Source organism: Oncorhynchus clarkii, chromosome 10 (genome assembly GCF_045791955.1).
Source record: "Oncorhynchus clarkii lewisi isolate Uvic-CL-2024 chromosome 10, UVic_Ocla_1.0, whole genome shotgun sequence".
Classification (NCBI taxonomy): Eukaryota; Metazoa; Chordata; class Actinopteri; order Salmoniformes; family Salmonidae; genus Oncorhynchus; species Oncorhynchus clarkii.
In genome coordinates this window covers 32,939,531-32,964,436 of record NC_092156.1, presented here as the reverse complement: position 1 = coordinate 32,964,436, position 24,906 = coordinate 32,939,531, and the positions used below count along the sequence as shown (strand labels likewise).

The 24,906-nt window shown below is 42.8% G+C and overlaps 2 protein-coding genes, 1 long non-coding RNA gene and 1 pseudogene across 4 annotated transcripts in view; 1 reads left to right on the top strand and 3 right to left on the bottom strand.

The window, feature by feature from the left end:
• LOC139418285 (alkaline ceramidase 3) overlaps window positions 1-4,862 on the bottom strand; it is a 14,645-nt gene extending 9,783 nt beyond the window's left edge. Inside the window, exons 1-2 of one of the 2 annotated variants that reach the window (XM_071167643.1) lie at window positions 4,651-4,862; window positions 781-891 (exon numbers count right to left, since the gene is read on the bottom strand). In XM_071167643.1, the coding sequence (XP_071023744.1) occupies window positions 781-891; window positions 4,651-4,753 (214 nt within the window). In that variant the 5' untranslated portion in view covers window positions 4,754-4,862. Of the gene's footprint in view, window positions 1-648; window positions 669-780; window positions 892-4,650 lie in introns of those variants that run through there. The other variant, XM_071167644.1, reaches the window with a different exon arrangement.
• LOC139418287 (uncharacterized) lies at window positions 4,298-21,631 on the top strand. Its single transcript, XR_011635294.1, has 3 exons — window positions 4,298-4,423; window positions 9,746-9,830; window positions 21,564-21,631. It is a non-coding gene; the product is annotated as an uncharacterized lncRNA (long non-coding RNA).
• On the bottom strand, window positions 11,201-11,884 carry LOC139419765 (tsukushi-like; annotated as a pseudogene).
• LOC139418284 (serpin peptidase inhibitor, clade H (heat shock protein 47), member 1a) lies at window positions 20,396-24,906 on the bottom strand. Its single transcript, XM_071167642.1, has 5 exons — window positions 24,711-24,906; window positions 22,718-23,339; window positions 22,495-22,593; window positions 22,114-22,346; window positions 20,396-21,834 (listed from the first exon to the last, which is right to left on the bottom strand). The coding sequence occupies exons 2-5, from the start codon at window positions 23,313-23,315 to the stop codon at window positions 21,532-21,534; spliced, it is 1,233 nt and encodes a 410-aa protein (XP_071023743.1). The 5' UTR covers window positions 23,316-23,339; window positions 24,711-24,906; the 3' UTR covers window positions 20,396-21,531.

Sequence of the window (24,906 nt, the reverse complement as noted above, 5' to 3'; positions counted from 1 at the left end):
TTTCCAAACTTTTGACTAGTACTGTACATTTTTGCCCTCAGAACAGCCTAAATTCATCAGGGCATTGACTCTACAAGGTGTCGAAATCGTTCCACAGGGATGCTGACCCATGTTGACTCAAACGCTTCCCACAGTTGTGTCAAGTTGGCTGGATGTTCTTTGGGTGGTGGACCATTCTTGATAGACACGGGAAACTTTTGAGCGTTTCAAACCCAGCAGCGTTGCAGTTCTTAATACAAACCGGTGCATCTGGTACCTACTACCATATCCCATTCAAAGGCACTTGCATTTTTTTGTCTTGTCCATTCACACTCTGAATGGCACACATACACAATCCATGTCTCAGTTGTCTCAAGCTTTAAATATCATTCTTCAACCCGTCTCCTCCCCTTCCTCTACACTGATTGACGTGGATTTAATAAGTGACATTAATAAGGGATCATAGCTTTCACCTGGATTCACCTGGTCAGTCTATGTCATGGAGAGAGCCGGTGATCTTAAAGTTTTGTATACTCAGCATACCGGATCGAGCATTCCATTCCAGCTAAACAATGGATATAATGTATAGCGTAAAAATAAAAATACATATCTAAAATGTATGAAATAAAAATCAGAGATCAGTAATATTTTACACACACATGAACGTACCCATAGGCAACGATTTCTGATGAAAAAACACATGGGGAAAAAATGGGTATAGCATTTAGGAAATAAACTCATTTGTATTATAAAATATTAGTAAATCATACTAATAGTTCCTGATGTGTATGGAGCACCTACCTGCCAATCCCAGAAAAGAGTAGACGTAGCGGAACTCTAGGCCGTCTTTATACGTCTGGATGGCACCGTAGATGGGAGGCAGGATCATAATGAGGTTGCTGACAGTGTTCCCTGTACAACAAGATAACAAACTGAGCAACTGTCAGAGGAAGACAAGACAACGTGTAGTGTATGATAGCAAACAACCACAATCATTTGATGTCTGATAGAATTTCTAATAGTGTGTCTCTTAGCAGATGGAAAACTAGAGAAAGAATAGTGTTTACTTTCTGTAAGCAGGTCCAATTTATAAAATCAGTAAGATTTAGACTGGTGAAATGAGTTTTTATTTAGAAGGCCATTTTAGGAAAACTGCCATTTTATCTATGCTGTCTTCTGGCTCGAAAGGAAAATGCATAAAAGCATGGTCCTTTAATTTCTCAGCCCCCTGGTCTTGGAATCTCCTCCAAGCCAACCTAAAACTACAGGACCTGGTGTCCCTGGATGAGGTCAAAGGACAAATAGATGAACAGGTTGTTAAGACATGTAGTTGTTACTAGATGTTACTAGATGTCACTAGTTGCTTATGTAACGAAGCATGTTGTTTTACTTCACACGCACCACAAACAAACATGCCTGCACACACACACATCCACTGTTTGTTTGCTGTTGTATTTGTGCTGTCGCCAGTGTCTTCTGTCTGTGTTGTCCGTTTTGTCTTCCATAGTTTTTTTCTATCCCAGCCTCCGTCCCCATAGGAGGCATTTTGCCTCTTGCCATCATTGTAAATAAGAATTGGTTCTTAAATTCACTTGCCTGGTTAAATAAAGGTAACATATTTAATTTGAAGATTTCACAACACCAAGTGATGGTTGATGATTAACGATGCTAATGATTAGAATGTTGTTTCAAGTTGGGGCTTATATGCAAGAGGCAAGAGCTCTGAGGGCTAACTCAGTTTGTTGTTCAGTTAACACTGCTACACTGCTGTACTGTATTTGTTGCTTGCTTAGCTGCTGGATACAAAAGTAAAGGATTCTTGAAATCATATTCTTACAAATATATGTACAAGACTAAGGAATATTTGATGTCTGTTGCACAATATTTATGTTTAACATTAGGCTGGTGCCCTACATTAGTAAGTTGTGTTGTACATTAGGCTGACTGACTTCAGGTCAAATAGCATTAGCCATTCCCCAAGGTGCTGTAGTCAGTACAATGCCAAGAACTTTCCTGTTTAACGTTTTCATTAGTTTAACTTTAAGCAAACGTGAGGAGAATCTCCTGTTGAATGTATTCTGACCTCCCTCGATGCTGCAAGCAGCGCTACTATTATTCAGCTCTGCTGAGGTTCTGAAAATTAAGATATAGCACATGTATGCCACACAATGAGGGTAAAAAAAAATTGTGGTTGCCTCTTTGTCTGTCTTCCACATTAGATGTATTGGACGTTGCACATTCCAGGCCTTTTATTCTACAACTTGGGACCCAAGTTACGAGTCAAACCAACCATTGCTTCAAACTCTACTGGTCGTGTGGAGTATCAGTGACATGGTCACTTTAATAATACAGTGTTCTAAACATTTATAGTATTCAAACCTCTTGAGTCAATACATGTTAGAATCACAATTGGCAGTGATTACAGCTGTAAGTCTCTGGTTAAGTCTCTAAGTCTTGCTTTCCATACTTGGATTGCGCAACATTTACCCATTGTTCTTTTCAAAACTCTTAAAGCTTTGTCAAATTGGTTGTTGATCATTACTAGACAAACATTTTTCAGGTCTTGCCATATATTTTCAAGTTGATTAAAGTCAAAACCGTAACATAGCCACTCAGGAAATGTCACTGTCTTCTTGGTAAGCAACTCCAGTGTAGATTTTGGCCTTGTTTTAGGTTATTGTCGTGCTGAAAGGTTAATTATTCTCCTAGTGTCTGGTGGAAAGCAGACTGAACCAGGTTTTCCTCTAGGATTTTGCCTGTGCTTAGCTCCATTCCTTTGTTATCCTGAAAAACTCACCAGTCCTTAACGATTACAAGCATACCAATAACTTGATGCAGCCACCACTCTGCTTGAAAATATGGAGAGTTGTACTCAATAATGTGTTGTATTTTCCCCAAACATAGCACTTTGTATTCAGGACTAAAAGTGAATTGCTTTTCCACATCTTTTGCAGTATTACTTTAGTTATTTCTTGCAGGATGCATGTTTTGGAATATTTGTATTCTGTCCTTTACACTCTGTCAATTAGGTTAGTATTGTGGAGTAACTACAATGTTGTTTATCCATCCACATTTTTTTCCTATCACAGCCATTAAACACTAACTGTTTTAAAGTCACCATTGGCATCATGGGGAAATCCCTGAGCAGTTTCCTTCCTCTCTGGGGACTGTGTTAGGAAGGACGCCTGTATCTTTGTAGTGACTGGGTGTATTGATACACCCTCCAACCTTCACCATGCGCAAAGGGATATTCAATGTCTGCTTTTTCATTTTCACACATCTACCAATAGGTGCCCTACTTTGAAAGACATTGGAAAACCTCCCTGTTCATTGTGGTTGAATCTGTGTTTGAAATTCACTGCTCGACTGAGGGACCTTACAGATACTTGTATGTGTGGGGTACAGAGATGAGGTAGTCAGTCAACAATCATGTTAAACACTATTATTGTGTCCATGCAATGTATTATGTGACTTGTTAAGCACATTTTTACTCCTGAACTTGTTTAAGCTTGCCATAACAATACAGTACTTTTTTTTGTTTTGATTCAAGACATTTCAGCTTTTCATTTTTTTTGTTGCATTTGTAGAACAAAATCAAAAAACATAACTCTACTTTGACATTGTGGATTATTGTGTGTAGGCCAGTGAAAAAACAACCTAATTTAATCAATTTTAAATTCAGGCTGTAACAACAAAATACGGAAAAAGTCTAGGGGTGTGAATTAGTGATGCGTGGGATGACTCATAACCCGCAGTCCCCCCCAGTTATATCCGTTGGGCTGACGGGTTTAGTGTCATTCAAAATTGTTTGGATGAAGAGCGTGTGTTGCGGCGGGCAGGTTGAATAAAGAGAAAACAGTATATTAAAAAATCCAGAAATGTACATTTCTTGTGCAATTTATATCTATAGGCTACATTGAGGTTTTTCTTTCATTATTTTAGGCTGTCTGGCATTAGTGCGTAAGCCTAAGGTTTAGGGTCAAACTGTATGCAGGCCAAATAGTCTTCACGCCTATCGCCAAATGTTTTTGGGAGCGGGCAGAACAAGTTTACGTCACTCCACAGAGGCAAAAGGGAAAATGTCGAAAGCTGAAGAGTTGAAAATAAGAGGGCCAGAAAAGTCATGTTTGGGAAAGATTTGGTGAAGTGGTAGCTCTGTTAGCTCTGGGATTCGATCCAGCAAACTTTCGGTTACTGGCCCACTCGGCTACCTGCCGAAAGAGCCTATATGCTGAAGCCATCTTGTGGCGCATTTCATTGTACACATGCGCAAAGCGACTTTTTAATGTGCCGTATAGATAGCCTATTACAGTAGCATACTTGTAAACAGTTAGGCCTACTTGAAAGAGCGCGGTGCTGCTGCAGGTGCAAGTGAAGTTGTGACTCATTGGCGGGTCTGGCATCCGCCTAGGCAAGAAGCACGGTCGAGGTGACGACACTAATGGTAACTTCTACCTTACCGGTATAAAAACATCAAAGCTGTATTTAAATGTAGAAATAACAGGCATGATCTAGCCTTCTGGCGCGAGCGTACGGGAATGGCACCACCAGGCATAATGTTTACGCTATTTCTGAGACGGCTTTCCGCACCGAGCCACATCCGTATTTATTGCATTCATTTTTGTTTTCTATTACTAGTTTTGCAATAAGCATGGTGTCAGCTGTACTTACAGAATTCTGCGATGTAGAAAGAGACGACATAATTATCCTCACACCAATCTAGCGTTGAGGTTGGCCGCCCCCAGTATCCCAGCCTGTCTGCGGATGGAGCCATGATGGAAAAAACGATCGGGCAGTTCTGTGTGGCTTGCAGTCCAAACACTTAAAAGACACACCCTATCCCCTCAGCCCTCAAATGAAGTGGACACTTCTGATGACGTATCATGACGTCTGACAAGTATACACTTACAGAGCGAGGGAGGAAGGAATGATTTTTGTGTGTGTGTGAGTTAAGGAGGAGTGCAGCATCTTTAGTACTAACGAATTATGACCGAAAGGCGCCCTCCATCCCCTCAGTTACAACCAATTGTATGTATTAACCCTAGATGACTGACAGGGGGCGCTGTTTTGAAGCCACTGCGCCGCCATTTTGGTACACTATAGTAAAATATATACAGTACCAGTCAAAAGTTTGGACACACCTACCCTTTCCAGTGTTTTTCTTTATTTTTACTATTTTCTACATTGTAGAATAATAGTGAAGACATAAACTATGAAATAACACATGGAATCAAATACCGGTACCCCCTGTATATAGCCTCGCTATTGTTATTTTATTGCTGCTCTTTAATTATTTTATTTCTTATTTTTTACTTATCTACTTTCATTTTTACTTAGGAGGCATTTTTCTTAAAACTGCATTGTTGGTTAAGGGCTTGTAAGTAAGCATTTCACTGTAAGGTGCATGTCACAAATAACATTTGATTTGATGTATTAACCAAAAAATGGTTAAACAAATCAAAATGTATTTTATATTTGAGACTTTTCAAAGTAGCCACCCTTTGCCTTGATGACAACTTTGCACACTCTTGGCATTCTCTCAACCAGCTTCATGAGGTAGTCACCTGCAATGCATTTAATTTAACAGGTGTGCCTTGTTAAAAGTTAATTTGTGGAATTACTTTCCTTCTTAATGCATTTGAGCCAATCAGTTGTGTTGTCATAAGGTAGGTGTCACGTCTACTCCCGCTCCCCCTCTCCAGCACTCAATGTCGCAGGTTTACTAATCCCTGGCTCTGACTACCATCATTACGCACACCTGGCACCATCGTTATGCGCACCTGCGCCTCATTATGAACCTCACCTGGACTATAGCACTTCACTGAATACCTCCCCTATATCTGTCAATCCCTTTCATTCCCTCGCAGTATTAGTTATGTGTTTCATGTCCAGACGCTACTCTTGTTTTGTATCGATCTATGTTTATTGTATTATTAAACTCACCCCCTGCACTTTTTGACTCCCAGCATCTCCTTTACAAAATACTGCCTTGACAAATGGAAGCAGCAGGAAATCAGGATATCTCCCAGACAGTCGACGAACAGGGATACCTACTTTGTCAACACCATGACCAGCTGGCACAACTGGAGAAGGCTATGGAAGAGGTTCTTCGCAGTCTTCAACGTCTCGAACATATCCGAGAGGCGTTGCCTTCAACTAGCGGAGGATACTCTGCCAACCGGCAGACCCAGCGAGCCAGCACACCAGTCCATTCAGCAGTCCGCCCAGGTCAGCGATGCCCGTTTATCCCTCCTGGATAAATATGACAGAACCCCATCGAAATGCCGTGGATTCCTACTCCCCACCACGAGAGGTCCAAAGTTGCCACGGTTATTTCTCTGCTGACTCTATGACCGTCTGGGAGAGAGGAGGGGAGGAACTGGCTTCGTATTAGGAGTTCATGGCTCTGTTCAGAGGTATCTTTGATCATCCACCGGAGGGCAGAGAGGGGGGTGAGCGCCTATTCCAACTGCGGCAGGATTACCAGACCGCTGCCGAGTTCACGCTCACCTTCCGGACAATAGCAGCATCCAGCGGATGGAATGAGCCGGGGCTCCATATGCTATTCAGAAGAGGACTGTACGAGGAGGTCCAGACGGAACTGGCATGTAGAGACGTCAACCTCTCCTTGAAAGTGATGGCCATCCGCCTGGATAACCTACTTCGGGAACATCGGTACCCTCATCGCTTCTCTCCCTCCCTCAGTGACCACTCTGTATCAGACCCTGAACCCATGGAGGTAGGGGTCAGACGCCTCCCCGCGCCTGAGCGACGCAGACGGAAACAGCTGGGGCTCTGTCCCTATTGTGGTCAAGGGGGGCACCAGCTTCAGCATTGTCCGGTACGTCCCAACTTGGGATCCACTCTGATTGGCCAAGAGTGTGCAAAGTTGTCATCAAGGCAAAGGGTGGCTACTTTGAAAAGTCTCAAATATAAAATACATTTTGATTTGTTTAACAATTTTTTGGTTACTACATCAAATCAAATGCTATTTGTGACATGCACCTTACAGTGAAATGCTTACTTACAAGCAGTGGATTCCAGTGTGGCGGGGAACGTTATTGATCAGACCCTTGCCTCCTCTCTGAACATCACCTCCTACCCGCTCTGCTCTCTGTTTCAAGGCCTTGATAATTGGCCACTAGGATCAGGAATCATCACACACGTCACCACACCACTCACCCTAACCGTGGAGTCCATTCATCAGGAAAACATTCCCGTCTTCATCATTAGTGCACCAGCTCACAAGATCAGCCTCCCAAGGTTCCAACGCCACAACCCCAACATCTCTTGGTCAAGGATGAGTATCACGGACTGGTCACCCGAATGCCGGGAGGACCTGCTTTCCCATCCCCTAGAGTCTTAGCCCCTGTGGTCTAGGACGTAGATGTGGACATTCGCCAGGCTCTGGAGAGGGAACCCGCACCCACTACCTGTCCTCCTGAGCGCATCTACGTTCCCACGGTGATAAGGGATCCCTCTCTCTGGTTTCCCTACTGCTCTCTAGGTCGCTGAAGCAATGTTCCAGCAGTGCTTCAGACATTCTGGTCTTTCGAAGGACATAGTCTCCGACTGAGTCCCCCAAGTCACATCACGGGTATGGAGAGCCTTCATAGAGAAGTTTGGGGTCACGGTCAGCCTCACTTCCGGGTATAGGCCTCAGTCTATAGGAGTGGTATACAGTAGATAGCCCTATTTGGTAAAATACCAAGTCCATATTATGGCAAGAACAGCTCAAATAAGCAAAGAGAAATGACAGTCCATCATTACTTAAAGACATGGAGGTCACTCAATATGGAACATTTCAAGAACTTTGAATGTTTATTCAAGTGCAGTCGCAAAAACCTAACGCTATATTGAAACTGGCTCTCATGAGGACCGTCACAGGAAAGGAAAACCGACAGACATCTCAACATCAAGTGTTCAGAGGAGACTGCGTGAATCAGGCCTTCATGGTCGAATTGCTGCAAAGAAACCAATACTAAAGGATACCAATAAGAAGAGACTTGCTTGGGCCAAGAAACACAAGCATTGGACATTAGACTGGTGGAAATCTTTCCTTTGGTCTGATGAGTCCAAATTTGAGATTTTTTGTTCCAACCGACGTGTCTTTGTGAGATGCAGAGCATGTGAACGGATGATCTCCATGTGTGGTTTCCACCGTGAAGCATGGAGGAGGGTTGTGATGGTGTGGGGGTGCGTTGCTGGTGACACTGTCTGTGATTTATTTAGAATTCAAGGCATACTTAACCAGTATGGCTACCATAGCATTCTGCAGTGATATGCCCTCCCATCTGGTTTAAGCTTAGCGGGACTATCATTTTTTTTTTTTAGCGGGACAATGACCAAAAAGACACCTCCAGACTGTGTAAGGGCTATTTGACCAAGAAGGAGAGTTATGGAGTGCTGCATCAAATGACCTGGCCTCCACAATCATCCGACCTCAACCCAATTGTGATGGTTTGGGATGAGTTGGACCGCAGAGTGAAAGAAAAGCAGCCATCCAGCATATGTGGGAACTCCTTCAAGACTGTTGGAAAATCATTCCAGGTGAAACTGGTTTAGAGAATGCCATGAGTGTGCAAAGGTATCATCAAGGCAAAGGATGGCTATAATTTGGAGAGTCTAAAATATATTTTTATTTGTGTAACACTTTTTTTGTTACTACATGATTCCATATGTGTTATTTCATAGTTTTGATACCTTCACTATTATTCTACAATGTAGAAAATAGTAAAAATAAAGAAAAACCCTTGAACGAGTAGGTGTGTCCAAACTTTTGACTGGTACTGTATATATTTTTTGGGAATAGTAAGAATACCTTACTGTCCCCACTACAACAACAACAAAAACACCTAAATACATTTGATTGAAATACTGTAGTCATTCCTATGGCGGACTGCTCCTACTGAGGAGTACCAATATGGTGGCCGGTGGCTATGAAGTCTCTCATTGGCCATTACATAGCATAAGCACTCCAGGGTTTATACACATCATTGGTTTACAACCAACCTGGTACAGGTGAGGTTTGCTTGGGCAGGTTACTGCAGAAACATACCGATATTCACAACAGTGTTTTCTTAAATGTATCAGTGGTATAAGCCACTTTCGGGTTCTCATCCTGGCAAATGGTACAACAATGATTGTGCTTTTAATTAATTCTTGTTATTACTGTGTAATTAACTTTAAACCATGTAATTAAATACATTTTTTTTTAAACGGGTGATTTATATACCATAATCATTTTTGACACTTTAAAGTGCCCCATGAGCTTAGTTCAACTGTCGTTCTCCATCAGAACCGAAAATATAGGCATGTTTTACTCTATTGTTCGTTAACAATACAGGCCTAATTGTAAACAAACACTATATAGTCTTAAAACATGGTTCAAACTATCATTTTGATATCATCGATGGTCAGTCCTTGCATCCATAGCTCTGTCTATGAATTTGAAAATGGTTACATTTCTCCAGCCCCATCACTTATCCTTTTACCAAAACAGTGGCTGGGCGATGATTTGTTATTGATTGAACTGCAGATTGCCCCTTTAAGTGTATTCTATTCATTTATTGGGAAATATAGCCTATACTGCTTTGTTCCTTACAAAGGTTTAGATGACCAGTACAAATAGAGGACTCAGGAAGCTGTGACATACTAGCCAGAAATACCAGTTTATAGGTACACTGAAAAATAGGAGAGGGATTGAAAACTTGGTACAACACATCTGCATAAAGTGCAGGTAATAATTTCTGTCTTGTCCTTCTAGATCTTCATCATGATGTTAACAAGATGGTATTAAGATGGACCAGCTTGAACTTGAGAAAAGTAAGTCAACCAACATCTGATGAATGGTAAGCCTTCTACAGCATTCTTGACATAACTCTCTGCAAGTTTAGTTCAGTTCTCAACACTGGGGACACTCAGGGGTGCATGCTTAGTCCCCTCCTGTACTCCCTGTTCACCCACGACTGCGTGGCCAAGCACGACTCCAACACCATCATTAAGTTTGATGACACAACAGTGGTAGGCCTGATCACCATCAACGATGGGACAGCCTATAGGGAGGACTTAAGAGACCTGGCAGTGTGGAGCCAGGACAACAACCTCTCCCTCAACGTGAGCAAGGCAAATGAGATGAACGTGGGCTACAGGGAAAGGAGGGCCGAACACACCCCCATTAACAACGACGGGGCTGTAGTGGAGCGGGTCGAGAGTTTCAAGTTCCTTGGTGTCCACATCACCAACAAACAATCATGGTCCAAACACACTAAGACAATCATGAAGCACAACAACACATTTTCCCCCTCAGGAGACTGAAAAGATTTGGCATGGGTCCCCAAATCCTCAAAAAGTTATACAGCTGCACCATCGAAAGCATCCTGACCGGTTGCATCACCAACCTGGTATGGCAACATTCTCTGCCTCTGACCGTAAGGCGCTACAGAGGGTAGTGCGTACGGCCCAGTACATCACTAGAGCCAAGCTTTGTGCCATCCAGGACCTATATACTAGGTGGTGTCAGAGGAAGGCCCAAAAAATAGTCAAAGACTCCAGTCACCCAATTCATAGACTGTTCTCTCTGCTCCCGCACGGCAAGCAGTACCAGAGCGCCAAGTCTAGGCCCAAAAGTCTCCTCAACAGCTTTTACCCCTAAGCCATAAAACTGCTGAACAATTAATCAAATGGCCATCAGGCCTATTTACATTGACACCCCAGCCCCCCCTTTATTTTTGCACTGCTGCTACTCGCTGTTTATTATCTATGCATAGTCACTTTACCCCTACCTACATGTACAAATGACCTCAACAAACCAGTTCCCCTACACATTGACTCGGCATTGGCACCCCCTGTATGTAGCATCGTTATTTTATTGTGTTACTTTATTTATTTATTTAGTAAGCTCATGAAAGCCATTGAACATGTTTAATTCACACAAACTTAATCTGAAAGTTTTAGTATTGATTATTTACAGTAATCTCAGTAAGAAATATGGTAGCATGATTGCCATTGCTAGCTAGATAACTAGCTAAAACGGTTGCCTAGCAACAAACATTTAAAGAAGATTTGTAAGAAGATATTTGAGAAGTTCCAAAGAAAATGATGAAATCTTAAGATTGTTGAGGAATTGCACTTACAAACTATCTTATGAACTTTTTTTTTTTCTTAAGAAGAAGTTGCTTAACTTTTTGCATAAGAAGTGTTTTGTGAATCTGGGCCATAATCATAGGCTCATAATCCTCAGTGGAAGGCCCTGCAGCTTGGGCATGGCCCTCAAAAGGTTCTTTGCCAGATTGAGGATTTGGATGTTAGGAGGGCTCAGCACCTGTGGATCCCTAGTCATGACCGTGGTCAGCAGGTTGTTGGACAAGCTGAGATCTTGGAGCCTGTTGCTGCTCAGGTCCACATCAGCCAGGGGCAGGCCAGAGAAGCAGCCCGGGGCCAGCTCCTCCAGGGTGTTGTGGCTCAGGTCCATGGTCTCCAGGTAGCGCAGCCTAAAGAAGGTGCTGCTGTTGAGTCTGGAGAGGAGGTTGTTGCTGAGGTCCAGGCTGACCAGGGTGGTGTACCCTGGCCCAGAGACGTGTGGATGGCGCTGGAGGACAGGTCCAGGGAAGGAATCCAGAGGGATGGAAATGGGGACCACCAGACCAAGACCTCGGCCCACCCCACTACGGTCCACCCTGGTTAGGCTGAAGCTGTCGAACAGACTGAAGCTCTCCACTTCACAGAGACAGCCCGGGTGGCAGTCTGTCGCTGCAGCCACGTAGTAGAGGATGAGCAAGAACCAAACCCTGGCCTCCTGGGTGGCGCAGTGGTTAAGGGCGCTGTACTGCAGCGCCAGCTGTGCCATCAGAGACTGGGTTCGCGCCCAGGCTCTGTCGTAACCGGCCGCGACCGGGAGGTTCATGGGGCGACACACAATTGGCTGTCAATGTATCTTAGGTTGTTTTCAAGCGTTTCAGTTAATTGTTTGAACTTAGTCCAGTTTGCTTACTTTTTTTGTGCAGTGTGAACACTCCAAATGGAACAGACCCCTCAAAAGAGGAAAAAAACAAACTGAGACAATCTCCAGATGTGGTCTGAGTTCAGTTCGCTTGAATTCCACGGTCGGTTCCCTTTTTTAGCTCCCCAGGTTCGCTTGTTATTATTCCCGTACCACACTTGACTACCGCAACACCATTTCCCCTGCCATAAACCCTCACATTGGTGCTACAAAAGAGAGAAGTTGATGATGTGCAGGTTCCCTGAAAAAATGCGTGCTGTTTCTAGATATTGATTAGCGATTGTCAAGGATACACAGAAATTCCAAAATGTATGGGTTTTTTAGTTCAGATTATTTGTTTGCCATATGTGATCTATAGCTTAAGAGAGCTTCATAAACTGTTTATTGATAGTGTGAGAAGAAAACATATTTGGAGAGATTTACAACATAGGGTACAAAATCTATTCTAGCTCTTAAAGGGGCAGTAGCCTACTTTTGGGTGTACAATTTTCAATGACAGCATTATTTATTCTGAAGTTATTATATTTCTATGTATTCTGTTAACAATCAAATGTAAATGTTAATAGTATCTTCTGATTACAAGTATTGTGTCTCATATTTTAACATAGGTATATCTAGCTGTCCGATAACGCATTCTAATTGAATGGCTTGTCCTGCACTTTGTAAAAACCCAGTGAACTGGCAAAAGAGTTGAGTCCTCATTCAAAGGCAAGGGCAGTGTGAATACAAAGCACATTAGACATGTGTCATTCTTGTGGCCCTGTGCTCTAGAGAACATCACACTGCTCAGATGTCTCATCATGTCAACCGGAGAGGTCACACCTGTCCCAGTCTCTGTTCCTGGAAGGGATCAGCTGTGCAGTGTGTGTGTGTGTGCAAGCTCTGTGGCGTCATGGTGAAATACCTGCCCAGGGGGCAGCATGGGGCACCAGGTGTGGCTGTACAAAGCACAGCTTATTCACTGAAATCTTCCATATACTATAAGCCAACCAACCCTATCTGAACTCTGGAACATGAATGAGCTGTTCCTAAATTCACCTAGTATTTTTGCATTAGCATTACTTTTGCATTAGCATTATTTTGTGTATTATTTGGTGACATATTAGATCAAAAAAGTTGGTACACTCAAACTATTGTAGTAGTACACACATAGGTCTAAATGCCTTTTTCCTTTTCTCTTTCAATAGAATATTCCTACTTGGAAACCTTAAACCACACTTGGCAGTGAAATTGCTAGAGAGAACATAAAACAGGAGGGTGTTGTTCTAAATGTTGGGGGGACAGATTTGTTGCCAGCATGACTAAGACAATAACTGCATTTTGGTTTTATTTAGGAAATGGACACAGTATCTTTGTTCACTAATTTTAAGCGCAACCTTATCTTTGACTTTAAAGGGTATAAATTCATTTAATTAATTAACAGACTTATTTGAAAATGAGTGCGTATACAGAGTGCATTAACTTGACTGTCCTGACAACATTCCTCCTTTCACAGCCTCTACAGATAGATGTGGAGTAAGCCAGTAATTTTAAACTTTTTCAGCCTGGGACCCAAATTAGAAATTCTGTGCTTTCCTGGGACCCAAGCTTAGGAAAATATGCAACTATAAGTAAATATTGGTACATTTCATTGCCATTATGCCTTAAAAAAAATGCAATATAGACAAAAACAAATAACAATGAAATACCCATGAATTTATTTTCCCCATTAAAAACACTCTTACATATCTGGCTCGGTTGGAATGTTGCTGTTAAAATTCAATAAATAATTTAATTCTGAACTGGAATAAAGGATTAATCACATCACACAGATGTATAACAGAACACACACGCACAGGCTTTTTGATCGTGCAACCCAAAGTATTCTGTATACATCTGGCCCTTCTGTGTTAACAAACCTCCAAACGAGCTTCATACAACACTCCTTCCGTGGCCTCCAACTGCTTAAATGCTAGTAAAACGAAAATGACAGGTAGCCGAGTGAGCATTGGGTCAGTAATCGAAAGGTCACTGGTTCGAATTCCTTAGCCGGCAAGGTGGAAATAAATCTGCTGTTCAGCCCTTGAGCAAGGCAGTTAACGGAGCCATCATCGACTCAGGGGGTTTTATCCAACATGTCTCCGGACCTACTCATTGCCACAGTCTGCTGGATCTAGTTTTGTCCCATGGAATACATATTGTCGATCTAAATGTTTTTCCTCATAATCCTGGGCTATCGGACCACCATTTTATTATGTTTGCAATCGCAACAAATAATCTTCTCAGACCCCAAACAAGGATCATCAAAAGCAGTGCTATAAAGTCTTGGACAACCCAAAGATTCCTAGATGCCCTTCCAGACTCCCTCTGCCTACCCAAGGATGTCAGAGTACAAAAATATGTTAACCACCTAACTGAGGATCAATTTAACCTTGTGTAATACCCTAGATGCAGTCGCACCCCTAAAAACAAAAAAACATTTCACAAGAAATTAGTTCCCTGGTATACAGAAAATACCCAAGACCTGAAGCAAGCTTCCAGAAAATTGTACCGGAAAGGGCACTCCACCAAACTGGAAATCTTCCGACTAGCTTGGAAATCTTCCGAATGCTGCTCGATCATCCTATTTTTCCAACCTAATTGAGGAGAACAAGAACAATCCACATTTTATTTTTGATACTATAGTAAAGCTAACTAAAAATAGGCATTCCCCAAGAAAGGATGGCTTTCACTTAAGCAGTGATGAATTCATGAACTTCTTTGACGAAAAGATCACTATCATTAGAAAGCAAATTACAGACTCCTCTATGAATCTGCATATTTCTCCAAAGCTCAGAGTCTGAACAGAACTGCCAGGACCTAGGATTGATGGAGACACTGAAGTTTTTTAATGCTGTATCTCTTGACACATTCATTTATGAAAATAGTCATGGCCTACTTCCTGTGCTTGGCCCTCCTACAGTGGGGAGAACAAGTATTTGATACACTGCCGATTTTGCAGGTTTTCCTATTTACAAAGCATGTAGAGGTCTGTAATTTTTATCATAGGTACACTTCAACTGTGAGAGACGGAATCTAAAACAAAAATCCAGAAAATCACATTGTATGATTTTTAAGTAATTAATTTGCATTTTATTGCATGACATAAGTATTTGATACATCAGAAATGCAGAACTTAATATTTGGTACAGAAACCTTTGTTTGCAATTACAGAGATCATACGTTTCCTGTAGTTCTTGACCAGGTTTGCACACACTGCAGCAGGAATTTTGGCCCATTCCTCCATACAGACCTTCTCCAGATCCTTCAGGTTTCGGGGCTGTCGTTGGGCAATACGGACTTTCAGCTCCCTCCAAAGATTTTCTATTGGGTTCATGTCTGGAGACTGGCTAGGCCACTCCAGGACCTTGAGATGCTTCTTAAGGAGCCACTCCTTAGTTGCCCTGGTTGTGTGTTTCGGGTTGTTGTCATGCTGGAAGACCCAGCCACGACCCATCTTCAATGCTCTTACTGAGGGAAGGAGGTTGTTGGCCAAGATCTCGCGATACATGGCCCCAACCATCCTCCCCTCAATACGGTGCAGTTGTCCTGTCCCCTTTGCAGAAAAGCATCCCCAAAGAATGTTTCCACCTCCATGCTTCACGGTTGGGATGGTGTTCTTGGGGTTGTACTCATCCTTCTTCTTCCTCCAAACACGGCGAGTGGAGTTTAGACCAAAAAGCTCTATTTTTGTCTCATCAGACCACATGACCTTCTCCCATTCCTCCTCTGGATCATCCAGATGGTCATTGGCAAACTTCAGACGGGCCTGGACATGCGCTGGCTTGAGCAGGGGGACCTTGCGTGCGCTGCAGGATTTTAATCCATGACGGCGTAGTGTGTTACTAATGGTTTTCTTTGAGACTGTGGTCCCAGCTCTCTTCAGGTCATTGTCCAGGTCCTGCCTTGTAGTTCTGGGCTGATCCCTCACCTTCCTCATGATCATTGATGCCCCACGAGGTGAGATCTTGCATGGAGCCCCAGACCGAGGGTGATTGACGTCATCTTGAACTTCTTCCATTTTCTAATAATTGCGCCAACAGTTGTTGCCTTCTCACCAAGCTGCTTGCCTATTGTCCTGTAGCCCATCCCAGCCTTGTGCAGGTCTACAATTTTAGCCCTGATGTCCTTACACAGCTCTCTGGTCTTGGCCATTGTGGAGAGGTTGGAGTCTGTTTGATTGAGTGTGTGGACAGGTGTCTTTTATACAGGTAACGAGTTCAAACAGGTGCAGTTTATACAGGTAATGAGTGGAGAACAGGAGGGCTTCTTAAAGAAAATCTAACAGGTCTGTGAGAGCTGGAATTCTTACTGGTAGGTAGGTGACCAAGTACTTATGTCATGCAATAAAATGCAAATGAATTACTTAAAAATAACACAATGCGATTTTCTGGATTTTTGTTGTAGATTCCGTCACTCACAGTTGAAGTGTACCTATGATAAAAAAATTACAGACCTCTACATGCTTTGTAAGTAAGAAAACCTGCAAAATCGGCAGTGTATCAAATACTTGTTCTCCCCACTGTATGTTGAAAATAATAAATGGCTCCCTGTCCTCCTGATGTGTACCAAACTCACTAAAAGTGGCAGTAATAAGGCCTCTTTTGAAAAAGCCAAACCTTGATCCTATATCCTCTACAAATGTATTTAAAAAGTTTTTGCGCAGCAACTCACTGCCTTCCTGAAGACAAATAATGTATACGAAACGCTTCAGTCTAGTTTTAGACCCCATCATAACACTGCACTCGTGAAGGTGGTTAATGACCTTTTAATGTTGTCAGACCAAGGCTCTGCATCTGTCCTCGTGATCCTAGACCTTAGTGCTGCTTTTTACACCATCGATCCTCACTTTCTTTTGGAGAGATTGGAAACCCTAATTGGTCTACATGGACACATTCTTGCCTGGTTTAGATCTGTGGATGGTTTGTCCTCTGACAAATCAATAGTAAGTGTCAGTGTTCCTCAAGGTTCTGTTTTAGTACCACTATTGTTTTCACTATATATTCTACCTCTTGGTGATGTCATCCAGAAACACAATGTCAACTTTCACTGCTATGCGGATGACACACAGCTGTACATTTCGATAAACCATGGTGAAGCCCCAAAATTGCCTACCCTGGAAGCCTGTGTTCCAGATAAGGAAGTGGATGGCGGCAAATGTTTTACTTTTAAACTCGGACTAAATAGAGATGCTAGTTCTAGGTCCCAAGAAACAAAGAAATCTGCTGTTGCATCTGACAATTAATCTTGATGGTGGTACAGTCATCTCAAATAAAACTGTGAAGGACCTTGGCGTTACTCTGGACCCTGATCTCTCTTTTGACGAACATATCAGGAATATTTCAAGGACAGTTTTTTTCCATCTTCGTAACATTGCAAAAATCTGAAGCTTTTTGTCCAAAAATGTTGCAGAAAAGCTCATCCTTGCTTTTGTCACTTGTTGATTACTGCAATGCTCTACTTTCCGCCTACCCGGATAAAGCACTAAATAAACTTCAGTTAGTGCTGCTAGAATCTTGACTAGAACCAAACATTTTTTATCATATTACTCCAGTGCTAGCCTCCCTAAACTGGCTTCCTGTTAAGGCAAGGCCTGAATTCAATGTTTTACTGATAACCTACAAAGCATGGGCTTGCTCTTACCTTTCTTTCCAATTTGGACCTACCATACATACCAACACATACAAGACGCAGGTCTCCTTATTGTCCCTAGAATTTCTAAGCAAACAGCTGGAGGCAGGGCTTTCTCCTATAGAGCTACATTTTTATGGAATGGTCTGCCTATCTATGTGAGAGACCTTTTAAGTCTTTACTGAAGACTCATCTCTTCAGTATGATTGAGTGTAGTCTGGCCCAGGGGTGCGAAGGTCAATGGCAAGGCACTGGAGATACGAACCGCCCTTGCTGTCTCTACCTCTGACCCTATTACGGGGACTGAGTCACTGGCTTACTAGTGGTCTTCCATGCTTTCCTAGGAAGGGTAGGTCCCTTGAGTGGGTTGAGTCACTGACGTGATCTTCCTGTCCTGTTTTGCGCCCTCTCGGGCTCGTGTGGTGGAGGAGATCTTTGTGGGCCCTAGGACCATGCCTCAGAACTACCTGGCCTGATGACTCCTGGCTGTCCCCAGTCCACCTGATCCAGTTGCTCCAGTTTCAACTCTTCTGCCTGCGGCTATGGAACCCACACCTGTTCACCGGAAGTGCTACCTTGTGCCGGACCTGCTGTTTTTGACTCTCTCTGAATGCTCGGAAATGAAAAGGGACATTTACTCCTGAGGCACTGACCTGTTTCACCCTCTACAACCACTGCAATTATTATTTGACCATGCTGGTCATCTATGAATGTTTGAACATCTTGAAGAACAATCTGGCCTTAATGGCCATGTACTCTTATAATCTCCACCCAGAAGACGACTGGCCACCCCTCAGAGCCTGGTTCCTCTCTAGTTTTCTTCTTAGTTTCCTGCCTTTCTTGGGAGTTTTTCCTAGCCACCGTGCTTCTACATCTGCATTGCTTGCTCTTTTGGGTTTTAGGCTGTTTTTCTGTATAGCACTTTGTGCCATCTGCTGATGTAAAAATAAATAAATACATTTGATTGAATATGATTGATTAAACGGCAACAACTTCTCCCTGGGCGCCAATAACTTGAATGCCGATTAAGGCAGCCCCCTCTCCGCACCTCTCTGATTCAGAGGGGTTGGGTTAAATCCAGAAGACACATTTCGGTTGAATGCATTCAGTTGTGCAACTGACTAGGTATCCCCCTTCCATAACATTTCTCCAGTCCCTTCCGTGTAACCACTGTGACTCAAGCAGTGTACCCGTACTGTCTAGCTTCAACCCTCTGTCTTTTCAGATCTTTTTTTGTCATATTACTTTGGAGCAGAGTTTCGTGGCCTCGTGCCATGGTGCATTAATGCAAAAGCCAGCCTGTGGGACCAACGCTCTACAACACACAGAAATTAACTATAAATAAGTCCAGGCCCTGAAAATCATGAGATTGATGTGTGATCGTAATTGCATTATAGCTATTTATATGTTATATGTTTTCATATGAGAACCAACTATTTAATAAGTGAAGATGTCAAAGGTATTTTTCATCATTTGAATTTGTATGAAAAAAATACAAGCTGGATACATTTTATCCGCATTTAAAAATATATAAATGTAAGCAAAACAATACTTATTCTTGATCTAAGGGAGAAATAGTAAGCCCATTGAGCCCATGGGATGTTACATTTTGTTTGCCTACATTGTAAGCCAATAGATGGAGAGAGATGCCTAAATGATCCCCAGTGCCACAGATAGGCATGCAAGGAGCCTATTAGAATGATAAAACACTTAGACTTACTGTAGATTTCAGTTTACTCCTTTGACTAACTAGAAAACACTTGCTCTTATACCTATTTAATAACTCAGTAATGAATTACTACAGTAGCAACATATTTCAAGGGAATACACAGGTGTAGGAGCAACTCATTGAATCCCAACAACTGTCTGATCTGATCATCTTAAAGAGAGCCACAGGATTTTTTATTTCACAAGGTAAGTTGCCTGAGAACACATTCTCAGCAACAACCTGGGGAATAGTTACAGGGATGAATAAGCCAATTGTAAGCTGGGGATGATTAGGTGACCATGATGGAATAAAGGACAGCTTGGGAATTTAGCCAAGACACCAGGGTTAACACCCCTACTCTTACAATAAGTGCCATGGGATCTTTAATGACCTCAGAGAGTCAGGAAACCTGTTTAACATCCCATCTGAAAGACAGCACCCTACACAGGGCAGTGTCCCCAATCACTGCCCTGGGGCATTGGGATATTTTTTAGACGAGCAAAGAGTGCTTCCTACTGGCCCTCCAACACCACTTCCAGCAGCATCTGGTCTCCCATCCAGGGACTGACCAGGACCAACCCTGCTTAGCTTCAGAAGCAAGCCAGCAGTGGGATGCAGGGTGGTATGCTGCTGGGATGCAAACCTAACTTGGATATGTGAATGGTCCCATAACACTCAATCGGCCCATGGTGGGAATCCTGTGGGCTTCTTTGCCTATGGCATCCCACTCCATCTGACCAATAATTATAAGGCTATAATCTGGACATAGTAGCTGCTATATACATCTGCATAGGTTGTCACGGTTTGGAGATGTGGCACTGGAGAGTATGACATGCACTGTTATGCAAAGCCACTCACAATACATACAGTAGATGGTGTTTCAGCATAACATTTGAAAGATATTAATTTCATTTGGTAGCACAACCTTGTGAATTTTCTAAAGTCGTATAGCTGTAATTCCTTTTGGCCAATCAGTTGGAAACTCCTATTAGCTCCTGCCATTCCATCCTAGTTGTCACCATAAGTTCGCCCTCGAACCAAGTCACATTACAACATTCTTTTGTTTTACCATTTTATTGGAAAAAGAGAAAACTTCTAACTATCTCATACCATTCCATTGTTCCAAAAAAGCATATTTTTTTGTGGCAAAACGTGACAGTGTTGAGACAGGGCTAGGCTGATTAATCAAAAGTCTTCCACAGATATCACCTTTCTTTCTTTCACTCAGAGGTTAGTTAGCTAAAGAGTACAGAGCAGTGCTTTCAGTGCGGATCAGTAAAAAGCCAAACAGAGGGGCGTCCCCTGGGTCATAGATTCATGTGCTTTGGGGGAGTGAACAATAGGCTAGCACCATGTAGTAAGATTGTGAAAAGGCTTGTGAATTTAAAAAAAAAAAATTTACATTAAAGATATTGGAACCCACACGAATTTCACAAACTAAAAATGTGATATTTGGTGACGGGTACACGGTAATCATAGCAAAACCTGTAAAGAAAACAGAAACAGTTTACTTGCTCAGCACATTTGAATGAGATTATCACACAATTAGTTATTTTTAATAAAGAGTATGAATACCCCGACAATAGTCATTTGATGTTGACTTAATCTCAAGTAAACTGGTAGAAACAAATAGTCTGGAATTCAAAGTAAAGTGAAACAATAGTGAAATAGAGCATGCATTCAGTTGGGATCCCAGACTGACAGACAGACAGGAGAGGAAACCCTGAGAGTAACACTGATTTTATATTTAAGGCGATAGTCTGGGAGATCATACTTAATGTAAGTATCCATCCTGTGATCTGCCCTTAATTAAAATACTCAAACATGCCACGTGGTGATGGTGATTACTAACTAGCCTGGAATCCAAACTGAATATCGCTTTCTATTCAGTTTGGATTGCAGGCTTGATGATGATACCATGTTAAGGTGAAGTTAATGTTTTTTTGGAGTACACAATGCTTTGTTTCTTACAGCACAGGACAAAATACACAAAAATATATTTCTGAATCATGCATTGTGAAAAACCGGCATGAATGTTGGTACATAGATGATGAAATGGGAATGTACTCTTGAGTTATAAAATGTACAATTCATTTTCTCCCTCCTCTCTTTTGCATAGGAAAATACAAACACATACACACACACACACAAATGCCTGTGCATACAAAAACACTTCACCTAAGACTCAAAGTTGTTATAATTCATCTCTCATCTTCTCGCCCTTAGGTCGGACCAGTCTACCGAGGAAGAGGATGGAGTTGGTCTTGGTGTCCTTCACAAGGAAAATGAAGGGGTGGTCAGCGTAGAACAACTTGGGGTTTTTCAGTTTATCGGTGCCAAAGATGCTGGTATTGATGGGGTTCCCATCAGTGTCCCACTCCATGGCAGAGGCATGGAAGACGTTGGATAGGTACAGGTCCTTCTTCCCAGAGATGTTGGACAGGTCCGCCTTGGTCTTATCCACAGCCTCTGTCAGACCCAGCTCCCCAAGGTGTTTCTGTGTGTGTGTGTGTGTGTGTGTGTGTGTGTGTGTGTGTGTGTGTGTGTGTGTGTGTGTGTGTGTGTGTGTGTGTGTGTGTGTGTGTGTGTGTGTGTGTGTGTGAGAGAGAGAGAGAGAGAGAGAGAGTTGTAAAGGAGTTCAGCCACTTAAGAGCATCGGGGATGTGTACTGTATGTATAGTGTATACTAACATGTTATTCAAACTTGCATCTCATAAACATTTAATAAATGTGGTTTTCACCAATGACTTGTGCCATGTCTAGGTTTTTCCAGTACCTGGATGTTGTGGCTGACTTCCATGCTGACTTTGGGAAGAGACACAGCCACAGCCGTCTCCTTCAGCTTGCCCATCCAGTCATCCAGCTGCTTGCAGGTCAGCAGCTTCTCCAGCCTCTCCAGGGACTCCACGTGGTAGGGCATGAAGAACACCAGGCTGGATTTTTTATGGGCCAGGGGTATGCTCAGGATTAAAAGCTTATTCACTGTATCCTCGTGGAAACCATAGAGACCTGCAGGTACAACCAGTATGAGTACAAACTCAGAGACATTTCTAGAGCTTTTCTGTACATCTTCCTTCAAACTGAAATTAAAACACCCCAGTTCAGTTTAAATATACTGTTTAATATTATGTTGAGGGACATGTTGTAATTGATTAACCTGTGCGGTGCATCATGGGTACACCAACAGTGTGAGAGCGGGACACCAGGAAGCCACGGTTGTCCACCATCTTTTGGTGGAACTGTTCATCCCAATGGGCTGTTCAGATTGAAAGTAAAATACAATTGACTGTAAATTAGTAAATATGTGAATGGATGAAAAAACAAGGCAAAAAAGAGAAGAGTATCTCCCAAGTGCTGTTGCTTTGTAAGATCATACTCACGTTTGAAGAACATGGCGTTGATGATCATGGCCCCATCGGTCCTCTCCACGTCCTTGGTGACCTCGGGCAGCTTGCCGTCGGTGGACTTAGCCGCCCAATCGTTGATGGACTTCACAGCGCTCTTCTTGTCCTTAAAGTTGATCTTAGTGTGGTCATAGTTGTAGTGCTTCTTGCTGCTCTTGACAAAGGCATCTGCGAAGTTGACCGAGCTGGGGCTGTAGATGCGGTTGCTGATCTTCCAGGTGACGTTGCGGGTCTTGGAGTTGCTGACCTCCTCTAGGAGCTCGGCCAGGCCGGCGTGAAGCTGCTCGTCCTTCACCTTGTCGGCACTCAGCACGGTCTTTACCTGGGAGGCGGTGGAGGCCTTGCCCCCGAGGGCCACCAGGCCCAGGGAAGAGGCCACAACCACGGGGGAGATGAGGATGTTCTCCAGGTCCTTATCCTTGACCATGTTCTGGTAGAGGCTAAAGGCCAGGCTGGCACTGTTGTTGGCCAGCAGGGTGGCGTGGTTACTTAGGACCTTGTCTGCCAAGGTGGCAGTAGCAGCGGAGGCTGCGGTGGCCAGTAGGGCCATGGCTACCAGGTTAGTCACCCACATAGTGTCAGAACGATCATTAAAGACCTGAGAGGGGACATGATAGAGCATCAGAGCAATTACAGAGCAACAGAGTCTCAAATCTTTAGTGTCAGAGGAAAATTAAATGAAATTTGCCCTGGATTTTGAGAACAGAAAACCTTTGTTGGACTTCTCTCCTTACTCTCGCCAGTGATAGCACGAGTTAAGGAGATAACCCACTTCTCTAACCCGTTGCTGAGATTCAAGTGGAATACCACTCGTCCTTTATTCATCCTGAATGATGCAGAATAGACATGCTGTGTGGTATACTAAGCTTTCAGTATGCGGTCTGTAATGTAATTCATTGGTGGAGAATCTGAGAGCAGGTTTGCCCATGCCAAGTTCAAGGCAAGACTCAAGAGCCACGTTTATACTGCAGCTGTTTCAATCAAGCTCTCGCTTCATCTGGTGGACCAATCACTTTTTTTTCCTCTTGCTACTCGAAGGAGTGTTGCCCTACAGGAAGACTACACAGACAAGTGCTCAACAGGGTCAGATTTAACTGCAGAATCTAAACAAAAAGATTGTATGCATCCTCTGAGGCCTGGAATGAGTGACCTTTTAAGCAGGTGCGAGGTTTCAAATGTTTCACTGTCTTAACAGAAGGTTTGATCTTTCAGCTTACTCAGGCTGTCATGTCTGTGCTATAGGGATGATGTTTTCAAAGTTTTGTTGGAAGTACAGATGATTTCAATACATTCTCAGTTTGCATTATATCTATCATTTTAAAAAACAGACCAATCAGCACTGCCACAGTGTGAGAGAGTCTATAGGAGGAGGGATATTCAAGTTTACATCATCATCATCAATAATATCTGTCTGAACATACAGTATGTTTATAAATTACACAGCTCATTTACCTCTGCGTAATCGATCGGATGCTTTCTCGAGTCTCGACACTCTCTACCACCATGTAAAGAGAGATGCCCCATGGCAAACTGTGCGTTAGATCAGAGCACAGATAGTCTGTTGCTGGGTGGGGCCGTTACTAAGAAGATAGGCCTACTCTACAGACAAGGCACAGTTCAAAGCAGCATTGCCACTCAAATGATAATCACTTTTAATTGATCTTCACAACATTTTCACTGTTAATGTGATCCATTAACTAAGCGTGAACACTGTTAGATGGAGGAAGAAGTATGTTTTAGCCTGGCAACTTTTCGCATGCATCTTTTCCATTCAACTGGCCTACAACATGCTCAACGACATGAAGCTGTATTCTAATGCAGCACTACATTCTCTAAAGGCATTTTATAACCCTAAGCCCAAAATGGAGGGACTTTTCACATTCCTGGTCCGACATTTTCCTTCAGTTAACACAGTTCAGTGAATATCCCTCCCCCACTCTCACTCTCATCTCATCCCCCTTTAACTTACCAGGCTCTTTCAGCAGTTTTACTCTAGTATCTCTCTCAGCTTCCACACGGACAGATCTTCAGCTGGTCTATAAACCGTGGGAAATGAATTTCTGGAAGTTGGGAAAATAAGTATTTCAATGAGGTGCAGTGATTTTCCATGCACAGTGAGCTGAGCTGGACCCTCCCACTGTATCCCATTACTGTGGAGCAGCTAT

Excerpts from the sequence above, each read along its gene's own strand:
- LOC139418284 (XM_071167642.1), bottom strand. The coding sequence starts at position 23,315 with ATGTGGGTGACTAACCTGGTAGCCATGGCCCTACTGGCCACCGCAGCC. Across the intron at positions 22,594-22,717 it reads CAACGCCATGTTCTTCAAAC|CCCATTGGGATGAACAGTTC; the intron begins GTGAGTATGATC and ends CAATCTGAACAG. Across the intron at positions 21,835-22,113 it reads AAGTCAGCCACAACATCCAG|AAACACCTTGGGGAGCTGGG; the intron begins GTACTGGAAAAA and ends ACACACACACAG.